Source organism: Rhipicephalus microplus, chromosome 6 (genome assembly GCF_043290135.1).
Source record: "Rhipicephalus microplus isolate Deutch F79 chromosome 6, USDA_Rmic, whole genome shotgun sequence".
In the NCBI taxonomy this organism is placed as follows: domain Eukaryota; kingdom Metazoa; phylum Arthropoda; class Arachnida; order Ixodida; family Ixodidae; genus Rhipicephalus; species Rhipicephalus microplus.
In genome coordinates, this window is record NC_134705.1 from 140,097,666 (window position 1) to 140,119,878 (window position 22,213).

Below are 22,213 nucleotides of genomic sequence, written 5' to 3' on the forward strand. Positions count from 1 at the left end.
TGAACAAAAAAAAAAGAGAAAGTATCGATAACTGCAATGGGACTTCAATCACCGAATTCACCAGTTTATGTGTTGCTTTAACCAACTACGCCACTGCTGCCGATTGGTTTGAGATGACAAACAAGCTAGTTTTGTATTGTAGTCACGCTAAACCTAAATAACATTTTTGTTAATTTTTTTTGTTTGGACGTAATTTTAATGGCTTTTATCGTTATGTCTAGACGTACCGCTAGGCACTCCTGACTATTTAAACAAAGCGCCTAACCGAAAAGTGCGCACGTCACTTCTGTGCGGCGCAGAAGCCACTTCTGTGTGGGGATGGCTGCTGCGCCGCGCGGAGCAGCAGTCTCTGCCAAACGTGATTGAAATTATGCGGCCACTGGTAATCTAAGACAGATTTTTAAAGTACAAATATATGTTTTGTAATAAAATGTAATATACTATTAGGTACTGGCGTAATAATAGCAGGTAATAAATATTATGTAAAATAATTTATTCAAAACAAAAGCTTCTTGCAGCGCTCTTTAACAGCTTTGCGTAGTTGGCGCAAAAAAAGCCAGGCTTGACATTGCACTAAGACGCTGAGCGGTGTATTCAAACGGAAGCGGAAAGGTGACAACACAAGCCACAGAGGCACGAGCGCGTTTCGTCTTGGTGGTCGTGACACTGGTGGCACCACAGCGACCGCAGATAACACGCCGAGTGAGCCCAGTGCCCGAAACCACCCACGAATTGAGCGCGCCTCTGCAAACAGTAGCCACGGATATCCGCAGCCTCTCCTCGCACCAGCGGACCATGTCGACGACGGGTGAGTGCTAGTTTGGTTGTCGCAGGTTTCTGCAGTGCAATTGCACGTTATTGCAGCCGTTACTGTGGAAATTTATCGTGTACTGCACTGCTCGAGGCGCTGCTCATTGCGCCGCCCCTTATCCCGCAGTGTTGCGTGTTAACGGCTTTTTTGAAATAATGAGTTCTGGAATAGTGTACGCTATTTTGGGACAGTGTTTGTCGCCACATACATGTGTCGTACGCTATCCTCTTGCGTACAGACGGAGTCGCGCTTGTTTGAAGCTCCCAGCCGGCCACTCCTGCCGCCGTTTTCTGCAGAAATGCGCGAAGCACGACGCCTTATCGAACATGGTCATACGGCGTGCTAGATAGTTGTGCCGCAATTCAAGCATGAACGGAAGCTTGTAGCTAACGTGAGGTAGCAGCTGCAGACAACAGCGTCGTCAGCCTCGCGTTCCACTGCTGTAGAGGAGTTCTGTATGCACTCCCGCTAAGTGACGGAAAAGCGGGCACGCAGCTAACTCCCATCTTTGCGTGCCTTATTCTAAGGCCCGTATTCACAGACCAACCTTATTCGTACCCCGCGCTTTCCTTGTGAACTTGGTGCGTTTGATGAAAAATGTAGGTCAGTATTCACATGGAAAACATAGTTCTTTTTTTTACGTTGTTAACATTTTCGTGCCGTTATAACACACTTATAGTGCGCAAAAACCCCATGAGCACGTAACCTTACAATAAGGTGGATGTGTGAAAACAGGCCCAAAACTGCCTACTAGCTTCACACCACACGCCAGCTTCACGAAGGTGCTGTCATATAATGAAATGCGTTATAATGTTTGTCACCTCAAAGTATGCTATGACGGCAGAGGTTTAGTGCATAGAAGCTTGTATCAGAGCACATTGCAATTACTTGTTTTTAGAAACAGCTATGCTAGCTCAAGTTGCATTGGGAATGGTTCTACTTAGCGTTTAGCGCCTGATGAGGCTGTTTCGCAGCTGCGAAATGTGTCCTGTTTATCACATGATCAATTTTCGAAGTCACTGTAGCGTAGCACTCGTGGCAGCCAGCCAGCAGGAGAAAAAGACAACAAGCGCTGGTGGCTTCTGGTGTGTGGTTTGCAAAGTGTTCTGGCTCATGGCCAGGACAGACGTATGGGCTACGAACGCTTCAATTTTTCGCTTCGCCCGTGTCTCAATGAAGCTGCGGCCTAGTCAGCCGCCTTTAAGTCCTCATGCATCTTGCATCTTTTTCAAATGCACTGCGTGCAGTCAACACTTCATGTGCCATTGCTTGTATATCAAGCAATCTTTGTGCAGTGTGAATTTATTTTGTGTCTACAATGCCACGTTCTCGCTCAAATAGCCAAGTTTCCTGCTGTGAAAATTATTTCCCTGCTGAAACTGGAAACATTTTCAGCTGGCTCTCCAGTACGAAACGCTTTCCAGCTCTGTGCTCGAACTATCATTTCCAGCTATTAAAGTGAAATTGTCAGCCTCAAAGACAGTGTTCACCTAAAACCAAAGTGGAAAGCATATTCGCAGTTCAGAATTTGCATCCCATTTTCATGTTGGTTCAAAAGTTATAAACGTGGTTTGATGTTTTATCTTTCAGCAGTGCACTGGCACAGCTAATAATGAACTATTACCTGGAGTTCTGGCCACCGTCACGGCTGTGGACTGCCACTGTTTTGTTCTTGGAGTGGCACAAAGCTTGTCTACTATTTTATACAATTTCGAAAGTGTGGTATCGCATGCTGTGCAGCAGATGCCGACGTACATATAGGTCTGCCATTAAAGGGAATACCTGCATGCATGGCATGTTTGAATTTTGCTCTGTTGCAAAATCACAATGGCTTAGATTTGCATAAAACTAACAGTGATTGACAGTTCTGACTCCTCTTGACAGGCTAGTGCCGTGCTCAAACACCGTTTCTTTATCCACTTGCTGCTAGAGGGCTTGAAATATGAAGTGGTTATTGTGGTGTACCCTTTAACAGTGGATTGTACGGTACATCTTGAGTTAACTTTCTGTGTAGTTCTCGAGATTCATTGCTTTTGTAAGCGGGAGGGGGGGGGGGGGGGGAGTGCGTAGGCTGCCAGTGTCATGCGAGCCAGACCTATAACATATACATTTCTGCATTTTTTAGCATTAGCGCAGATTAGAGTAGGGTAACTTATGAAACTAGTGGCTCAGGCTGCAGTGCCTTTCATAAGCTGCATGCCGCTTCATAATGTCAAACTGCATAAAATATGCTTTAGTACGAAAACCTTCCTTGACTATCATCTGTCACCCTTTTCACTGCTCGATACTGTTTAGAACAAGCCCAAGCGATTTTTCTAGCGAGAAGTATTTAGAACATTCCCAGTTTAGAGCATATTTTAAGATGTATTGGCACCTTTAGTCGCAAGATATCATCTTCGTCGTTCCTCTGAGACTTTTTGCTAGAAGTACCCATGCCCTATTTGTTCCCAAGTCTGACCACACACACTTCTTACGAATTCAATGGCAATGCTTCGTTTAAGTTGTAGAAATCTCGACCAAAAAGAAAGTGCTTTACATCCAAGAAATTATTTTCTTATGTTCAAGAAATACCGGCATGTGATATGAATTTCATATCGAATATACGTGCTATGTGTACGTATTTAAATGGCACATCCATTATGTGGAGGGCATCACAGATATAAACCTATTCACCGCAGAAGCAGCGGAATGATCCAGTTATGTGGCCAGAGGCCACATAACTTATCTCGCTCTCCAAATCCAAAGCAATGTTGTCTCACCTAGAAAAGGTACAAATAAGCATAGACATGCGAATTGACCGTTTATAGCCAAGTTGTGGAGTTATAGACTGCAAGGCGCTGTATATGAAAGGCAGCTTCGTCGCAATGCATTCAGATTGTGGACTTCAGTTTGCTGGCTTTGAACACTGCACAAGCACCACATATGCAGTGTGTTGAGTGGTACTGGCTTGTCTGGCACCACAGAAGGGGGACCAAGTCTCTTTGCGCTGTCGTGTGTAGCTAACACAACAATGCCTGATAAGTGTGAAAAGGGTTATGGAAAGCATGCTTCCCTGTACGACTACGTGGCAAATGTCAGCGATTGTAATATCGGGGACACGCGGTGCACTGCCGATCCTGGTCGAGGCTGATCAGGATCGGGTTTCCCAAGTGACTGGCGCCGACCTGCTGCTTGTGTCAGAGACCCAATCATAATCATGAAATTTGATTGAGATCAGGCACGATTGTGTTCAAAAGTGGTCACATGATACCGGCATAATACACCTTGATTTGTTGTCTTTGCAGAGTTCGACATGGCGCACCCTATCGCAGCGAAGTCTGCGTTGATCCAAGGAAGGCGTCATGCACTCTCCGACAGGGTCAACCACAGTTTCTCTGGAGGTGTGAGTAATTTTTTAAATCTGTGTCGCGCTGTAGACTGCAGAATCTGTGCAGGCATGACTGCACTGCAACTCGAAGTCCAAAGAAACCATGCTTACCTGACGAAGGGGGCAGGGCAGGAGGGAGGGGTGATCAGCGTCCAGCTCACATCAGCCAGGAGTGTGCGTGGATTGGTGCAACCATAAAAGAAGAAATGCCACAGACTTATCAAGTTGTATTTGACTTGGGGAGGTTGTCTACTGTCATTTCTGAAAAAGGAACTGTTTTGCGACTAGGCAGAGGCAAGCAAACTGCACTGTTATCCGAACCACCACAAGGCATGCTTCACTGTTAAATGGATGCTCTCCCCTCTTATGTCAGCGATAGTATCAAAGTACTCTTCTGATGATGTGCGCATACACCACTTCCAAATAATGAGCCCCACCTTTTCTCTTTGTTTTCTAATTTGTCTCACAGCGCATGTGTTCCCGGCTTGGCATTGACATAAGTCGGTTAAAAAAATTGGAGCTCACTGAGACTCACTCAAAAAATGTAGTTTGCACCTAGGGCTCACTCAGACTCTGTGAACTTTTTCTCGGCTTGACTTGCTCGGACTCGCACTCACGAACGTATTATTCTGACACTCGCTTGCACTTAGGCTTGCGGCTCACCCCGCCGTAGTGGTCTAGTGGCTAAGGTACTCGGCTGCTGACCCACAGGTTGCGGGATCGAATCCCGGCTGCGTCGGCTGAATTTTTGATCGAGGCGCAAATGCTGCAGGCCCGTGTGCTCAGATTTGGGTGCACACTAAAGAACCCTAGGTGGTCAAAATTTCCAGAGTCTTTCACTACGGCTTTCTCATAATCATATGGTGGGTTTAGGACGTCGAACTCCACGCATCAATCAATTGAACTCGTGTCTTCATCACAGTCGGAGTGCGCATGAGTGAGTGAGTAACTCAAATATGAGTTATCAGAGGTCACTATTTAGTGAGGACATTTTTTTAAACTGAAAATTGCGACTTGCACAAGCTATCATTATCAAGAATTTCTCGTGCAAATGTATGCAGGGAGAGCGCGTGGCACTTCTCCTAACTGACCCTTCCTATCAGTGAATGCTGAGGTGGCGCTTGTACTCTAGTTTGCGGAGGTACGTGCGAATAGGCACGAGTGTAAAAGTAAGCTGATGTAATGCTGATGGTAATCTTGAGGATGAGTAGATAGGACTGTAGGTGAGTAAAAAACGGGGGAGCTTGCTTTGATTCTCTAAAGAAATACTATATTACGCACTCAAGACTTGCTCGGGCGGAGACTCTCCAAAAATTTGTACAACCAGACTGACTTGGACTCGCAAAAATTTTCTTCAACTGAACTCGCTTGGACTCTGCAAAATATTACATACCCGAGTTCATTCACTCAGACACAAGGCCCGATCGAAGTGAGCCTACTCATGAGCGAGTTTGCCGAGCTTTTTGAGAGTTTAACACTGCAGATGTTCTTTAATGTGAACAATAATAAAACCTTAAAGGTAGGCCTGTTTTAGGTCTTCCTGATTACTCACCTGATATAGTTAATTTAGTTATTTTGGAGCTATAAAATGCTGTAGGCCCATGTGCTCCGATTTCTGTGTGCGTTGACTTCTGTGTGCGTTGAAGAACCCCGGATGGTCGAAATTTCCGTAGACTTCTGTTACGGCGTGTCTCATAATCATATGGTGGTTTTGGGATGTTAGACCCCGCATATCAATCAGTAATTTTTGGAGCTACATATAAAGCCTTCCTGCTGCTCAATGTACAGGGTAATCTGTAAAAAAAAAAAAAAGAAAAAAAAAACGAGAATGTGTTTTAAAAGCAGTAGTGCAGCAAAGGATTGACTATAAAAGTTGACATGAACGCATATAGTACTGCGTTCAATGCTTCACTTCTTTAGTACAATGATCAGAACAAGCTGTACTTTGCCTTCATTTAGTTGTCTCCCAGTGCCTTGCCACCATGCAGTCCATCAAAGTGGGCTGCTGTTAGACATAGCACTAATTGTTTTTTGCTGCCAGCTTATCGGCACATGAGATATTCAGACTGCTTTTAAGCAGTGTGGGAACCCGCTGCACATTGGCTTAATCTTTGGAGTCGCATTGCTGGGAAGCAAATAGCTAATTAATGATGCCAAAATTGTATGGGGTGAAATGCTTGTTAGGATAATTTAAGTGTGCAACAAATAAGCAAATGATTTGAATAACAAAGCACTCCTCACACAAAAAAGCTCTTCACACGAAGAAGCTCGACTTATTTCTTGCTTTCAACCTGCAATGATCTTAGTTATGCTACTAAAATGCTATTTTTCCATCAATTCACTACTGTTTATGATTACTAGATTTCAGTTTCTTTTTTTTTTTAAACTGGGCCAGTAGTGATAAAATCTGAAGTACATGACTCTGCAGTACTTAAAGATAAACTTGTGAACCACCTTTTTTTATGCTTTTTAAGGTAGCTACCGGTTGTCTAAGCTTCGTGGGGTGCCACCCCAGTGCCGTGATTGTGCTCTAAGCCATCACCATATGCTCTTCAGTGGCAACCTTATACTGTTTTTATAGCAAGACTGTTTGCTGACCTAGTTTGTAATTAAAAACAAAATTTAGTCACTGATTAGAATACACACAAAGTGACGAACACAGTGACAGGTCGAACGGCTCGTGCAAGTGTTTTGGGCGCTAACCCAGAAGTAAACAGACAGCATACATGTGCAGCCTCGTCGCAGCCTGGGCTCTGTGCACTGTTGAACACATCATTTGGCCTTCAAATGCATCATGCGCATTTATGCACGATTCTTGAGTGGACAACTTTTACTCGCTTTGCTCCATTCAGCTGCATATTGCTGCAGAGGATCGCTTTTGCTGAAGTCACTACGATGTTCGCGGTGCCACATTCCAGGATCAGTGCTGCATTTGTGGCTTGTGTTTGCTCGAAATTAATACACTAACTGGCAATAAATCATCGTCCTATTTTGGGCCCAGATTTGATTATTGCTGCACAAAAATAGAACGCGACTGACTTGAGACTAAATACGTCTCTAATTATACCCTAATTAGGATTGATTACTGATAACTGTACAAATCATCAAGGTACTATTTTCTCTTTCTTCCTGTAGAGTATCAAGTGCTGTTGGATGTAGTGCAAATTGCGCAGATTGAGCCATTTCGCCATAATTTATACTTGAAGGGGATGTAGTCGAGCGCTGCATGTTGTCATTGCCAACCATTCCTCTACTCTTTCGCTCGGCTTTGCTCTGCGTTAAATACAGGATGTTTTATTACTCGTCGAAATGGCTGATTGAGCGAGTTGGTTAGGTTACACGCTCGTATTTCAAGCAAGCATGTTTTAAATCTGCTGTCAGTTATCTCGAAACATAAAGGGCTTGTATTATGAAACTACCATGGAAGGCAAGAGTGCCACTTTTCGCGTCGAATCTGATGTCTCCAATAACTAAGTAAACTACTTGCCGGTGCTGTACAAGCGCATGGCAACTGCGAGCGAGGCGTTTTCGTGCATATAGGTACTGGCTTCCACACTGTGGCCAGGCTCGGTTTGGACTACTTGAAATGAGTTGAAAGTGCTTTCAATGTTTCTTCTGTAATTGTTTAAAGCACTGTATAATATTCAAAGGATGCAGCCTTCTGTGAAATGTATTTTTGTTGAGTTCAGCATGGCGTACTTGGAGAGTTCTGCTATGACGTAGTCTCGGCATGTTGCTAGTGCACCGTGTGAGAAATGGCCGGTTCATGGCTGCTGGCATGTTCAAATAACAAAAATCACCATTTTGCAAAACGATTTTTTAAATGCACGCTAAGGTAGTGCTCGCTGTTGTGCACATTTACATTAACCAAGGATTGCCGTTTAGAAGCTATAGTCTGTCACTGAAATGCTTGACTTCACCACCAAGTGATGGTTGTAAGGGGTGTTTGTTTATTCTAGACATGTCAAAGCACTGTGCAACACAGTCAAATTGACAGAAATATACCATATGGCGCCCTTACTTTTTCAGTTTTGCTCCATAGTGAATCGCACCAAAGGTGAAACTTTTGCAATTGTTGCCTTTTGCGATCATTTCACAATGCAGTCCCAGCACTATTCCGATCTTCTCCTTGGTCAACTTGTCTGAATATGCTACCAAATGTTTGGGACATGGATTCAGTAGCTCTTCTGTTCCACGCCGCGGTGTCCTTCAGATCCACCCAGCTTTTCTCGCATGCAGGAGCTCTTGCAGACAGAGCACCTGCCAGGGGGATATACAGTGTACGGTACACATTTTGAGTTTGTTGAACTAGTGCAATTGGGAATTTGATTGAGGGCTTCATATACTGCCCCCATGCTGACATGATCACAGCTCAGGGCAGCCACTAGCAAGCCTGAGAAGCATTGGGATTGTGAGTATTGTGAAGCTCTCAAGAAATGTGCAACTGTCAGTTGTGCTATTAGGTGCACCTCAACAGAATTTCAATTTTGTGTATACAAGCTTGTCCAGTCACGGTAATCTAGTGGCTAAGGTACTCGGCTGCTGACCCTCAGGTGTTGGGATGAAAGCCCGGCTGGGGCGGCTGCATTTTCAATGGAGGCGGGAATGCTGTAGGCCCGTGTGTTCAGATTTGGGTGCACGTTAAATAACACCAGGTGGCCGAAATTTCCAGAGCCCTCCACTATAGCCTCTCTCATGGTGGTTTTGGGGCCGCACATTAAACCCAACATATCAAATAATCATCAATGAGTATACAGGCTTCATTAACCTAGGAAACTCCAGTGTGTCAAAGCATTTACAATCATAAAGTTATTTCTCTAAGTAGGGCAGTATGATTTGGAACTCCTCTTGGTTAACGATTCTGTGTTTGACAACCTTGCTCTGCAGGCCCTCAGTGAAAAGACGAGCAGCGTGGACCAAGGGCCATCGCCTACAATTTGTTCCAGTGGTGAGCTCAATTCTTTGAGCAGATATCGAAAGTTTGAGAAAATAGGCGAAAACAAACGTTAAATATGTGTAGACCGAATAAGTAGTTTCTTGAAACTGTGGTTGCAATAATGTTGCTGTTGAAGCTGGAGGCTCTTTTCACTTCACGCTTTTGTGACCGAAAAATAGCGTGTTGCATAATAAAAAAAGAAAAAAAGAGCATATTTGATATTTCTCCACTATTTCGCTACATTGGGTTTTATACTCTTTTGGAGCAAAAATTTGTCAATTTTATCTGCAAAGCGTCAAACATGTGATTGTTTAAAGAATGAGTGGAGCGACACATATCTGTGATCACTGAGCCACAGAGTATTGCTTGCACTCATAGCCACAATTTCGCATGTTATGCACTAGAAACTTTGAAATGCACAAATAAGCCATTTAGGGTATTCAAAGCTTGTCATTTGGTATTCAAAACATGTCAAGTTTTGAATACGTGATGCATGTAAACAGCATCTGTAGAAATCATCTTGGATCAAAGATAATGACTCTGCAAAATGAGGAAAGAGACCTTTATTATCACTTCTTTCATAGCTAACAGCATAACCTGCCAAGAGTTCAACGAACCGCAGAACAAACCCAGAGGATGAGTTGCAATTGCCAACAGTGAATTACTTTCGTCAAGTTTAGTGCATATTTTATGTGGGTTACAAGCGTTAAATACAGTATGCTATAATTCAAGTGGGTTGGTTGATCATTGGAGAACAAAAAAAGTCACAGCTTTGCCGCAAAGGCGAAGCATTGATTGTGATAGCAATAAATTAATGAATTTGAAGGTCACTCGAAGAATGGCTAGCAGATTGATACGCGCCCTGTGTTTCGATCTTGGCAGTGGCACGAGAAATCGGGTCGCAAAGTTCAAAGTGCTTTGTTCTAATATTAGAAAAGAAAGCCAAACGCAACTGTAAACAATGCCACGAATGTGTTTGAAACCTGCAAGCAGGAAGGCTAGACAAATATGTGTACTACGCATCATTCCCCATGGTCGCTGAATGAGCGCTGCACCAGAGTCCTCTCTAGTTAATTTAATGTAACTCTATGCGTGGTAGTCTAAAACAAGATTGCTCGCAGTGAATATGGGTGCTTGACGCGATAAACAATGATAGAATGAGGAACATTGCTGAACTGAACGTTTTGTCTTCAACAAGGCAGCGGACAAGACCCCAACATTTTTTGTTTTACCACTGCTCATCATCACTTGTATTTACGAAAAAGTGTTATGTAAAACCCAAGATTGTTGCCCTCAGAATATTTCTAGGCTTGGGTGAATATTCAAGTGCTTTGAAAATTTGAAGAAATAATGTAGTATTTGAATTCACTTTGAATATAAATTATTGAAAATTTCAAATTATTCAAGACGAATAAATAGGTGCATATTAATCCACGTGTAACATTCTGTGGAAGTGGTTTCACCGCAGTGGAGGGGTGCAAAGCTGTGAAAGCATCTTTCTAGGTATACATTAGTTCACATGTTGTATAGTTTCCTAAATATACACTTGAAGGAGCTCTGGCGCTAGTGTGTATACGAGCTGTAATGCACGGCTCTTCAGGGAGCAGGGGAATGATAGGTAGTACAGGGATTTGTCTAATCTTCGTACATCAGGCTTTTTTTAGGTTTGCGTGGCTTAAAGCTGTTTTTCTATGAAACAAAAATCTGCAAATGTTCAGCAGTTGCGCTTCAACACCTTATTATTTTAGGATTAAGATTTCAAATCTGGTCCCAAAGCTCAAAAGTGTAGCGGCCGGGAATGTCGGCTGCCGGAGGCAGCGAGAAAGGAGACGTGAAGCAGGTTTGGAATTGCAGGGCAAGACTGTTTATTTCCACTCCGTGCGAGTGACGAGAGCTCCCCTCGACGAGGGAGAGAAGGAGGCACGCCCGCGTTCTTCTACAAGAAAGAGGAAACGGGGGCCACCAAGCGAGCAGACGTAGCATGCCGCCGGTCTAATCCCCGGAGCCGGCCCCGACAACACGTTGTTCCCCGAACACGGAGGAGGAGGAGCTGGCGCCGCGAGTAGGCGCGCTGTCGACGGCCGGCTGCAGACGGGATAGAAAAGAATGCGGTGGTGCTTAGCAGCTTCCGCTACAAAGGCTCCCCCCCTAGATTGCGGAGCTTTTAAAGAAGGACAGCAGTTACTGGCTGAATAGTGGAAGGTCACAGTCCAATGGTTAGCACTGAAATCGTACGTGAGAGGCTGCTTGAATGGAAACTTCAATATGAGCAGGCTTGGCGCGGTCAACGGCGACGACTTCTCGTTTCCCCCGCACGTCGATTGCAATGGTTTTGTTAGTACGTCCCAAAACTTTGAATGGGCCATCGTACGGCGGAGTAAGGGGCGGCTTCGTTGCGTCGTGTCGCACGAACACATGGGTAGCAGAGTCCATGTCAGGAAAAGTGAAAACTTTCCTGTTGCGGGCGATGCGAGGTGCTGTTGGCCTGAGTTGCGCGAGCCATGCGCGCAGCTTCTCGATGGGATCGGAGGCTGTTGGGGCGGAAGGTGTGTGGTCGGAGAAGAATTCTCCCGGGAGGCGCACTGTTGAGCCGTAGACCATTTCCGCTGCGCTGAAGCCGAGGTCTTCCTTCACCGTTGAGCGTAGGCCAAGAAGAACGAGCAGGAGCTTCTGCACCCAGTGCTGGCGGTTGAGTTTCGCTGCCAGTGCGGCTTTGAGTTGCCGGTGGAAGCGCTCAACCATTCCGTTGCTGGCGGGGTGGTAGGCGGTTGTATGCTGCAGCTTCGTGCCGAGGAGCGTTGAAAGTGCGGAAAAGAGGTTGCTCTGGAATTGCCGTCCCCGGTCGGTTGTTATGCGGGCGGGGCAGCCAAAGCGGGACACCCATGTTTGAATGAAGGCCTGCGCGACGGTCTCAGCTGATATGTCCGCAATTGGTATAGCTTCGGGCCACCGGCTGTACCTGTCGATGCATGTGAGCAGGTACCTAAATCCTTGGCAGGGCGGTAGTGGTCCGACGAGGTCAAGGTGAACGTGGTCAAACCGCGACTCAGGAGTCCGAAATTCCTGTAGTGCAGCCCGATTGTGGCGAGTCACTTTCACTTGCTGACACGTTTCACATGTCCGAGCCCATCGTCGCACGTCCGCGTTGACTCCGGGCCAAACGAAGCGTTGGCGTTATCAGCCGCTGGGTGGCACAGACACCTGGGTGGCTGATGGAGTGGAAAGTGTTAAATACCACTCGGCGAAAGTTCAGTGGGACAAAAGGTCGTGGTGCTGCCTGGGAGGTATCGCAGGTTATCGTGCTCTGGACGTAGGGAAGTGCAACCTCCGAGAGCACGAGTGAAGATCCCCCTCCCTTCAGTCTTGTCAACTCGGGGTCGTCCCGCTGAGTTGCGGCCATAGCTTCGAAGTCCAGGACTTCTGTGCTGGAAGCATTGACGCGAGACAAGGCGTCAGCTGCTTCGTTTTCGACCCCGGGAACGTGGCGGATGTCTGTAGAAAACTCGGAGATGAATGAGAGCTGACGGATTTCTCGTTCTGAGTAGGAGGAACTGTTGTTTTTGAATACGTAGGTGAGGGGCTTGTGGTCTGTCAAGATGTAGAACTCACGGCCTTCGAGGAAGTAGCGGAAATGCTTAATGGAACAATATATTGCGAGCATCTCCCTTCCAAAAGTGCTGTACCGTGCTTCTGCAGGCTTCAGACGTTTCGAAAAGAAGCCCAGTGGCTTCCACTGGGCGCCCTCCTGTTGCTGCAGCACTGCTCCGACCGATGTGGAGGAAGCGTCCACCATGAGGCGTGTAGGAGCTTCAGGCCGTGGATGAATGAGGAGGGTAGCCGCGGCTAGCTCGTCCTTAGCTTTCTGGAAAGCGTTCTGGTGTTCGTCAGACCAACAAAATTCTGGTGCCTTTTGGTCGTCTCGGCGCAGCAGGTCGGTCAATGGCTGGAGCACTCGAGCACAAGACGGAATGAAGCGCCGGTGGAAGTTTAAGAGCCCGAGGAACTCCCTCAGCTTGCGAAAAGATGTTGGAGCTGGAAACTTCTTGACGGATTCCACCCTCGATTCCAATGGCATAATGCCTTCAGCAGTGATGTGGTGGCCGAGGAAGTTGAGCGCCTCTACTCCAAACACGCACTTTTGAGGTTTCAACACCAGACCGTGCTCATCCAAACGCTGAAAGAGCTGGCGGAGGTGCTCTTCGTGCTCCGCAGGCGTTCTGCTGGCCACCAAAATGTCATCCAGGTAGACAAAGATGAAAGGAAGACCCCGGTCGACCTCATCCATGAACCTTTGAAAGGTCTGTGCGGCATTTTTCAAGCCGTAGGGCATGCGGACAAACTCGAACAGGCCGAACGGAGTTGTTATGGCTGTTTTTGGTATGTCCTGCGGTTCGATGGGGATTTGGTGGTATGCCGCTACAAGGTCGATCTTGCTGTATATTTTCGTACCTGCCAGCCGCGCGCTGAAATCGTGAATGTGTGGCAGAGGATACTGGTCCGGCGTTGTCGATGCGTTCAAGGCTCTGTAATCGCCACACGGGCGCCAATCGTCGTCCTTAGGCACCATGTGTAGCGGCGATGAATGGTTGCTAGACGAAGGGCGAACAATTCCCAGCTGCAGCATATGCTCGAACTCCCTGCGTGCAGCTTGAAGCCTTTTGCTGGACAGCCGTCGTGGCCGGGCGGTGACTGGCGGCCCGGTGGTGACGATGTGGTGAGTCACGTTATGTTTCACCGGCTGTTCCGTGTTGCGGGGCTTGGTGAGCGAGGGGAATTCGGCCAGGACGTGGTGGTAGGCTGATACTGGCTGGAAGGCGCAGATGCCAGATGAGCAGATGTTTGACTCCAAACCACGTACTTTGAGAGATGTGTTGTTATCCTTGAGGCAACGGTCACGTACGCTCACATCCAGGTTGAAGTGGCTGAGAAAATCTGCTCCGAGTATGGCGAAATTAACATCCGCCACCACGAAGACCCAGCGAAACAGGCGCCTGAGTCCGACGTCTATTGTCAGCGAACGGAAGCCGTACGTAGCGATGGCAGTGTTGTTCACTGCCTGCAGCGACGATGTGTTCTTGCTACGTCGGCGATCCTCGGGGGTTGCCGGGACAATAGAGATTTCGGCTCCCGTGTCGACTAGCAGGCGCGAGTTGCTTACGCGGTCGACTACGAAAAACAGGCGGCTGGGTGGAGGGCCGATGTCGTAAGCCGCCGTTAACGACTGGCCGGAGCGTTTCCCGGAAACGAGCAAGGTTGAGTGCAGCGGCTAGCACCCGTGCCGAAACGACGGTGGTACCAGCAAACTCCATCCTGTGTATCTCGTGCATGGCTTCTCTGGGAAGAGCTTGGGTGTCTTGAAGGGGATCGGTTGCGTCGTTGCTCGTCCTGTTGGGGAGCGCCAGATAGCACAAGTTTCTGCATGGTCTCGGTAAGGTGTTGCAGTTTCTCCTCAAGGCGCGACAGTCGATCTGGTTGCTCATGTGTTCTTGCAGCAGCTATGGGCGCAAAGGTTGGAGTTGAGTATTCCGTGATGCGATCGGCAAGTTGCGCGAGTCGATCAAGGGACGTCTCATTTGAACCCGCGAGAACCACGCGCACCGACTGGGGGAGCCGTTGCAGGAAAAGTTCACGAAGAAGTGGGAGCTGGCCGTCCTGACGCGCGTGCACACCGAGTAGTTGCCGCATACGGTGCAGCAGTTGGGAAGGTCGTTGGTCGCCCAGCTCTTCGCGACACAAGAGCTGCTGCAGTCTGCTTTCTTCAGGCGCCTCGAGGCGGTCCAGCACCGTCTTTTTGAGGGTGTCATATTCTTCTTGCGCGGGGGGTGAAACCAAAATGTCGTCGATAGCGTCGGCGATTTCGGGGGGCAGGGCTGCGACGACGTGAAGGTATTTTGTCGACTGCGAGGTGATGTGCCGGAGTTGAAAACGGGCCTCCACTTGGCTGAACCAAACTCTTGGATTTTTCGGCCAAAAATTTGGTAGCTTCAGTTCTGTGGCGATGACCGCAGGCGTGGAGGCAGCAGCGTTGTCGTTGGAGCTCATCGCGGCGTGTTCGTTGAAGCGTTCGGGTCACCAATTTTGTAGCGGCCGGGAATGTCGGCTGCCGGAGGCAGCGAGAAAGGAGACGTGAAGCAGGTTTGGAGTTGCAGGGCAAGACTGTTTATTTCCACTCCGTGCGAGTGACGAGAGCTCCCCTTGACGAGGGAGAGAAGGAGGCACCCCCGCGTTCTTCTACAAGAAAGAGGAAACGGGGGCCACCAAGCGAGCAGACGTAGCATGCCGCCGGTCTAATCCCCGGAGCCGGCCCCGACAACACGTTGTTCCCCGAACACGGAGGAGGAGGAGCTGGCGCCGCGAGTAGGCGCGCTGTCGACGGCCGGCTGCAGACGGGATAGAAAAGAATGCGGTGGTGCTTAGCAGCTTCCGCTACAAAAGCGTTCGTTTTGTCCTTCAAAACAAAACCGAAACATAGTAATAAACGAAGCCACAAGTGCGATCCGCCGCCCGCAAGTATGAAGACTAGGCAAATCTGTGCACTACCCATCATTCCCATGGTTTCTGATCGATCGTAGTGCCAGAGTCCCGTCTAGTTAATTTTGGGAAACTCCATGTCACATGTAACTTTTTGTAAAAGTAGCTTCACTGCTGTGAAGTGGTGCGTGAAAACACGTATTCAGGAGAAAGGCATACTGGCGCGAAGCCCCACGTCAAGGTTATATGAAGATATTTTCCTCACATTTATTCATTTTTTTCATTTTCAGTTTGAAAGCTTTTTATACCAGCTTATAGACTCTAAGTATAGGAAATTTCAAAACTTAACATATTTTACAGGCTTTCGCTTACATTTTATGGAAAGTCAAATTCTGCTACTATTCAAAGTTGTTTCCATTTCCTTTGATGCAAAGAAAATGGCATTTGCACAGGCTTTGTTTGAATTTTCAAGAAATATCGTGCAGGTTAGTTTAGTCATGGCAAATGTGCCCCTCTTTCTTTACAATACTATGTGATATATATACACTATTACAATTAGCTTCAAAATTATTCGACCAAATTCACTTTTTGCCCAAGCCAACATATTTGGTGCACCACAGTTGCTACTATTCTTGAAGGCCATGCCAAGGAGTCGTTGTCGTTACTAAAATAAAATTCTGGGTTCGTTGATTTCTACAAGGGATATCTTGGCAGCAGCTTTCTCCTCATTTATTGAAACTGCCTTTTTTTTTTTCATGACTAACTTTGGGAAATATGTCATCATTGATCTATTGCAGCAGATGGGACCAAGCTGCGCCCTGTGGAAGTTCACAGTGCCACAGCACGAACATGCCTGAATGTGCCACGTCCCGAACCTGTTGTGCGGGTTCCAGAGGACATTCCTCAGGTGAGGTGTATCGTTACCGCAATTAAAAAAGACTCACAAGATCCTTAGTGTATTCACTTAAATGACTTGCTGAAAGCCATCTCCTTTTTTCTGCTGGGTTGATGTATAAGGGGGCAGGGAGCACGAGCTGTGGCCTCATGGGCCACTGCCAAGCTCCTTCTGTATTTTCTTCACTTGAGGACTCGCGATGTCCGGTATCGTCTGCCGCCAAAAGAATTGCTATTGCGCTACAGCGGCATCGTCTGGCGTTACTTCTAATGATGTCGCGCCAGAATTTGTGCCACATGGTGTTGTGATCATGTGATAATGATACTTTTTGCATCACTCGTAACAGATTTTGAAGAACAGCCACTGCCACTAGTCAAATTTCATGTTTGAATAGGTGTCTAAGGCTTTTATTTTAGGACAACCGCTCTGCTTGTGTTCTCTTAATCCGTTCATTATTATTTACGGATATGTAGCTTTCCTGTCCTGGATGTAGCGTCAAAAGAACTGCCACCGAGATCACTGGAGGCTTGCGTGCCTGTGTAGGGAGAGCGATAAATGATGTTTAAATGGTCACCTACTACAGTTCTTGGGGTACTTAAACTTTAACTTCCTCAGTCTTTGTGACCCTATTTGGGGTCATTGATTTGAGCGAGCACACATAATAGTGGGGTAAATGTATATATTTTTTTTATCTTCAATGTGAATTTTTCGTGCAAAGATTATTACTTTATGCTCAACGTCATTTTGGGCACCTGTGGTGCATAACCCGTTTTAATGTGCCATTTTCCAGCAGACATAACTTTAATCTCATCACGGTTAGTAATTATCTCTTTCTTTAGGCTCTCATGGTTCATTTTTATTCAGTGTAGGTGACAGCACTACTGAAAAGCACTACTGATTAATTTTTACATATAATTTGTGTTTGAAATTGCAGTTAGCAGCTGCTTGAAATAAATAATGTAATTCCATTTAAATAATGTGAAGCAACAAGTTTTTCAGTTTTTTAGTTATTGTGAATCCTAAGTAAACATTCAGCAATTTTTTGTATGGCCAAGAGCAAAATAAGGGTTTAAAATAAGTGTTTAAAAATATTTCCTTCTTGGGACTGGAGTATTTACTGCTGTCTGTTCGGTAGACAAACTGTGCTCCTTCACACTGAAACGTCAACTAGCATGGTGCCACATTCGAGCTACCCTAACTCGTATGGCTCGGTTCTCTTTTGATTCGACAGGCAGTGCACGAAAAATGTTATGATGCACTTGTAGCATTCATTTGAGCTGTGAAACTGTTGAACCGTAGCTAACTGGAGTTAAAGAGCTTGCAAAATACGTAAGCTTTGTGTTTGAGTGCAACGAGATGGCATTCTGGGCCTCGTTGTATTTTCTGCCGGTGCACTAGCCATGCTTCATTTCTGAGTGGTCTAGTGGTCGTGGTGCCAGACTTCCAACTTCCCGGACGCGGGATCATATCCTGGCTGTGGCGGCTGCATTTTAGATGGAGGCAAAAGCGCTTGAAGCCCAAGTACTTTCATTTACTAGGTGCCCTGTTTGTTGAAATTTGCCCCGGTGCGGTGGTCTAGTGGCTAAGGTACTCTGCTACTGACCCGCAGGTCGCTGGATTGAATCCCGGCTGTGGCCGCTGCATTTCCAATGGAGGCGGAAATGCTGTAGGCCCGTGTGCTCAGATTTGGGCACCCAGTAAAGAACACCAGGTGGTCGAAATTTCCGGAGACCTCCACTACGGCGTCTCTGATAATCATATGGTGGTTTCTGAACATTAAACTTCACATGTCAATCAATGTTTGCCCAAATTTCCGGAGTTCATTATTATGGCATCCCATATATTCTTGCTGTGGTTTAAACATGATAGCGCTAAAGAGCACATTTCGCGAAAATTCGGGTGTCAGTGTGAGCGTCGTTGGTGGCAAGCAAAAAATCTTGTGCGTGACCAAAAAATGAAAGAAGATGCAAATAAAATAAGTAATACAAATTTCCGGTTCTGAGTGGGGATCAAACGAGGGTGGCAAGCAGGTGTTCTACCACAAAGCCACAAGATTTGTTGAAACTGCTTTGGAAAAAGGCACTATGTATGTTGTGTAAGGGAAAGAGATTCCTTAACACATTATATATTGTGTGGGAGAAGTTGGAATTGTGCCAGGCATTGGAAGATGTGAATTGAGCAAAGAGTGGGTATTCTAAAAGCCCATTCATTGCAAAGCACTCAGACATATGTACTCAATCGTCATCAGCACCAAAACCATAGACAAGGTGAACAGCTGCGGCGTGTTGCTCTACGGACATGTGGGGGCACCTTCGCTGATTGAAAAAGAAATATTAATTACGTAGTGTACTTGCAAAATGCATTCAGTGATGCCTTGAAACCGCCAATGTTACGCGCACAGTTGTTCATTGCCTTGCGACACTACTGAGATATGCACGAAGTATTGAAACGGGTCAACAGTTCAGCAGGAGATGGGTGGGAGGCCCAATCACACTGTTGTGCCTTACTCTTGAAGGTGAAGCTAAAGTATCCTTGAATTTTGGGGGCATAAAATTCCAACTGATATTACTGGTTGTCAAGCACCTTCGTGTGTCTGCTTGTCGGCGTCAAGCGTTGTCGTGGCGCATCAAGTCATGGTCCATCGTGAAGAGGGTGCTTGCCACGAAACTTAGCTAAATTGCACTACTCGCGACCGGTTCGACGAAAGTGAAGGCTACAGTTAGCCCAACAAGTAGCCGATGACTTTAGCGCAGCAGCAACTTCCTTCCCTGCATGCCCAGTTTCAGGCTTTGTGCCACTAGTGCCTCATCAAAGCAATCTCTCAAAATGGTGCACGCTTCACCCCTCCCCAGGTTTCGTGTTAGTCGAGCTCAAACACCCTTCTCTGCATGCTTTGTTTCTCCTCGGTTTTCTTTATTATTATCCCTTCTCGGTGTACACATCGGCCACTACACGGGTAAAGGGAATCGACGATTTTTTGTTTATGAACAACTCCGCAGACACCTAAATTTTGGCGACACAGGCTCTGTTTGGCGCATTTCATTGAAAATTCCATCCTTCATGCATGCGTGGCGCATGCATTTAAGACACAGCTGTGTTCAGAATGAAATAACAAAACTACAGTCTCTTGTCGAGGCTCCCTCAAACTTGCATAGTGAAAAAGCGCCTCTGTACGCCAAATGTGGCAGCAACACAGACCGACACGTCCCGCCGCGATGGTCTAGTGGCTAAGGTACTCGGCTGCTGACCCGGAGGCCGCAGGATTTAATCCCGGCTGCGGCGGTTTCATTTCCGATGAAGGTGGAAATGTTGCAGGCCCGTGTGCTCAGATTTGGGTGCATGTTAAAGAACCCCAGGAGAGACCCACAACCTAAGGCGCTTCACCCCTAAAACCTGTATTATTCCCTTCTGCATGCTCAGGTTATAAAATCCGTAAAAAACTGAATGTTGTATGACAATGATGAAGGTTGGGGTATTTCTTTAGAAGTCTTTTTACTTAGTACTTTTGTTTCAGGCCGAGTGCATATGTCTGAAAATGTGGGATATGCATGAAACCATGCATCGCTTACATGATCCGTGTCATTGTTTTAAGGTTTCACAGACACGAAGGTCGTCTTCGTAATCCGTGAACTGTCGTTTTCAGCTACTTCGATGATATTATATTTGGCAATACTGACGTTCACCGCCAGGGTCTTGATGAAATTCAGATATCATTCAGGCAGCAGAGTATGGGTCTCGCTTTTATTCACGAAGTCCCTTAAATGAACTATCTAGAGCTTCTAGACCCACGACTTCCTTCTGTGAAAATTATGCGTGCTGGAATGAGCCCTCCACTACGGCGTCTCTCATAATCATATGGGGTTTTTGGGATATTAAACCCCACATATAAACCAAATCAACGTAGACCGGCATATCTTTTCATCATTGGATTGGGCGAGGATTCGAAATGATTGTGTGTGTGAGGCCCCGCCGTGGTGGTCTAGTGGCTAAGGTACTCGACTGCTGACCTGCTGGTCACGGTGTCGAATCCCGGCTGCAGCGACTGCATTTTCGATGGAGGCGAAAATGCTGTAGACCCGTGTGCTCCGATTTGGGTTCACGTTAAGAAACCGTAGGGGGTGGAAATTTTCAGAGCCCTCCACTACGGCGTGTCTCATAATCATATGGAGTTTTTGAAATATGAACCTGACATATCAATTAATTCGGTGTGTGTGTGTGTGTGTGTGTAAACATTCCCACTACGACGGTGTAGTGGTTTCGGTGCTAGACTGCTGGCCCAAAGTAGTGGGTTTGAATCCTAAATTGGCAATTAATTTCGCTATTGTAGTGTTTTGTTACAGTGAAATTTATTATGTCTCGGCGACATTTTCTGTAATGTGCAGTTCAGATTCACGAGTTGAGAATCGGTATGTCTTTATTGTGTGATGTTGGTTTGGAAGTTCACCTTGCTGTTTTCAAGACTGCCTCTGTGCTGCTTGCTGCAGAGTCCTGAAGAGAAGGCTGGCGACCTTTCCATGGAAGTGATGCACAACAAGCTCGATTGCTCAGGTAGGCTAACTTCTGTAGCAAGGCCTTGTGCAACTTCTTTCAAATAAAATAAACATCCAGACCACATTGATGGGGGACTCTAAACAAAAGCGTCCACGTGTCAGGTCTTCGAATTTCCGCTAAGGTATTCCCTGTGGCTTTTTTTTTTTTTTTTTCAAATGGGAAACTGTTCAGCAAATCGTTCCTTGTCCGATGAACTAAAAAGCTATCTTAGAGAGGTATGTGCCACAAAAATAGTGTAAATCCTAACTATTCACCACTTGTCCACTAAAATTAAGGCAACACTTAGCTAAACAACAAATGGCTGTGAAGCAAGGGCGGTGAGCCAAGGACAAGATAATACTAGGTACTGGGAAAAACATCGGCAGCTGCGAGGAGGCTCCAAAGTGACAGTTGATCTACGTTGATGATGACGTGCCCGTGTCGTATCTGTCACTGCCTGTGGTTTAAATCAAACTTCTTTGAGCTGAAAATCAACGAAAAAACTATCTAGCTAAAGCCTAGCAACAACTTAAAAGCAATCTATAAGCTGCATCACTTATAACTAAGGCCTATAAAGACCACCTAGAAGCTACCTGATCAATCTTTAGAATCATGCACGTCCAGTTTCGCTGTGCAAGGCGTCCGTGGCTGAATGCATGCTGTTGCTTTTTTTTGGGGGCACTTTTTGGCCTGCTTTGATCTTATGATTCACGGCCATAAATTTGTCTCATGGAGTCGGCAAACCATTATATGCACCCAGTGTCTATTATAGAGTCATCGAAGGGGGGGAAGGAGGAGAGGGGTTATGTCTAGTGGTTTCTGTGAAGCTGATTATTCAGTGAGGTAGTGGTGCCAGCTGATCGATGAACCAATTTGACGTAGCCTCGAACATTTCAGCCATACATTGCTTGCATAATTTGACAGAAAGACAGTTAAAATACACTGTACTGTTGTTCACTATGCTCGTTAAAAGTCCTAACCAAGGGAGCCAGTTCTATCTATAATAAGCGGATTATGGCTCCTTTTTTTCTTTTGTTGCAGAGTCTGTTGTACAATTTTCTGCTCACCTGCTGTGTTTTTCGTGCTTACGAGCATTTTCTCAGGAAATATGTAGTCATTTTGGTGATTATCACAATCACCAGTAGCACTTCGCTTGATCACTTTATGTAGGTGAGTGTTGAAGTTTAACATACGTTGAGGGAA

At 46.2% G+C, this 22,213-nt stretch overlaps 1 protein-coding gene across 3 annotated transcripts in view; it reads left to right on the forward strand.

Annotated features, from left to right (window-relative positions):
* The first annotated feature begins 537 nt into the window (after positions 1 to 537).
* Positions 538 to 22,213, forward strand: part of LOC142765567 (uncharacterized) — a 41,751-nt gene continuing 20,075 nt past the window's right edge. Inside the window, exons 1-5 of one of the 3 annotated variants that reach the window (XM_075866738.1) lie at positions 538 to 808; positions 4,096 to 4,193; positions 9,066 to 9,126; positions 16,386 to 16,492; positions 20,965 to 21,028. In XM_075866738.1, the coding sequence (XP_075722853.1) occupies positions 796 to 808; positions 4,096 to 4,193; positions 9,066 to 9,126; positions 16,386 to 16,492; positions 20,965 to 21,028 (343 nt within the window). In that variant the 5' untranslated portion in view covers positions 538 to 795. Of the gene's footprint in view, positions 809 to 4,095; positions 4,194 to 9,065; positions 9,127 to 16,382; positions 16,493 to 20,964; positions 21,029 to 22,213 lie in introns of all 3 variants that reach the window. The other 2 variants (XM_075866740.1, XM_075866737.1) reach the window with 2 other exon arrangements.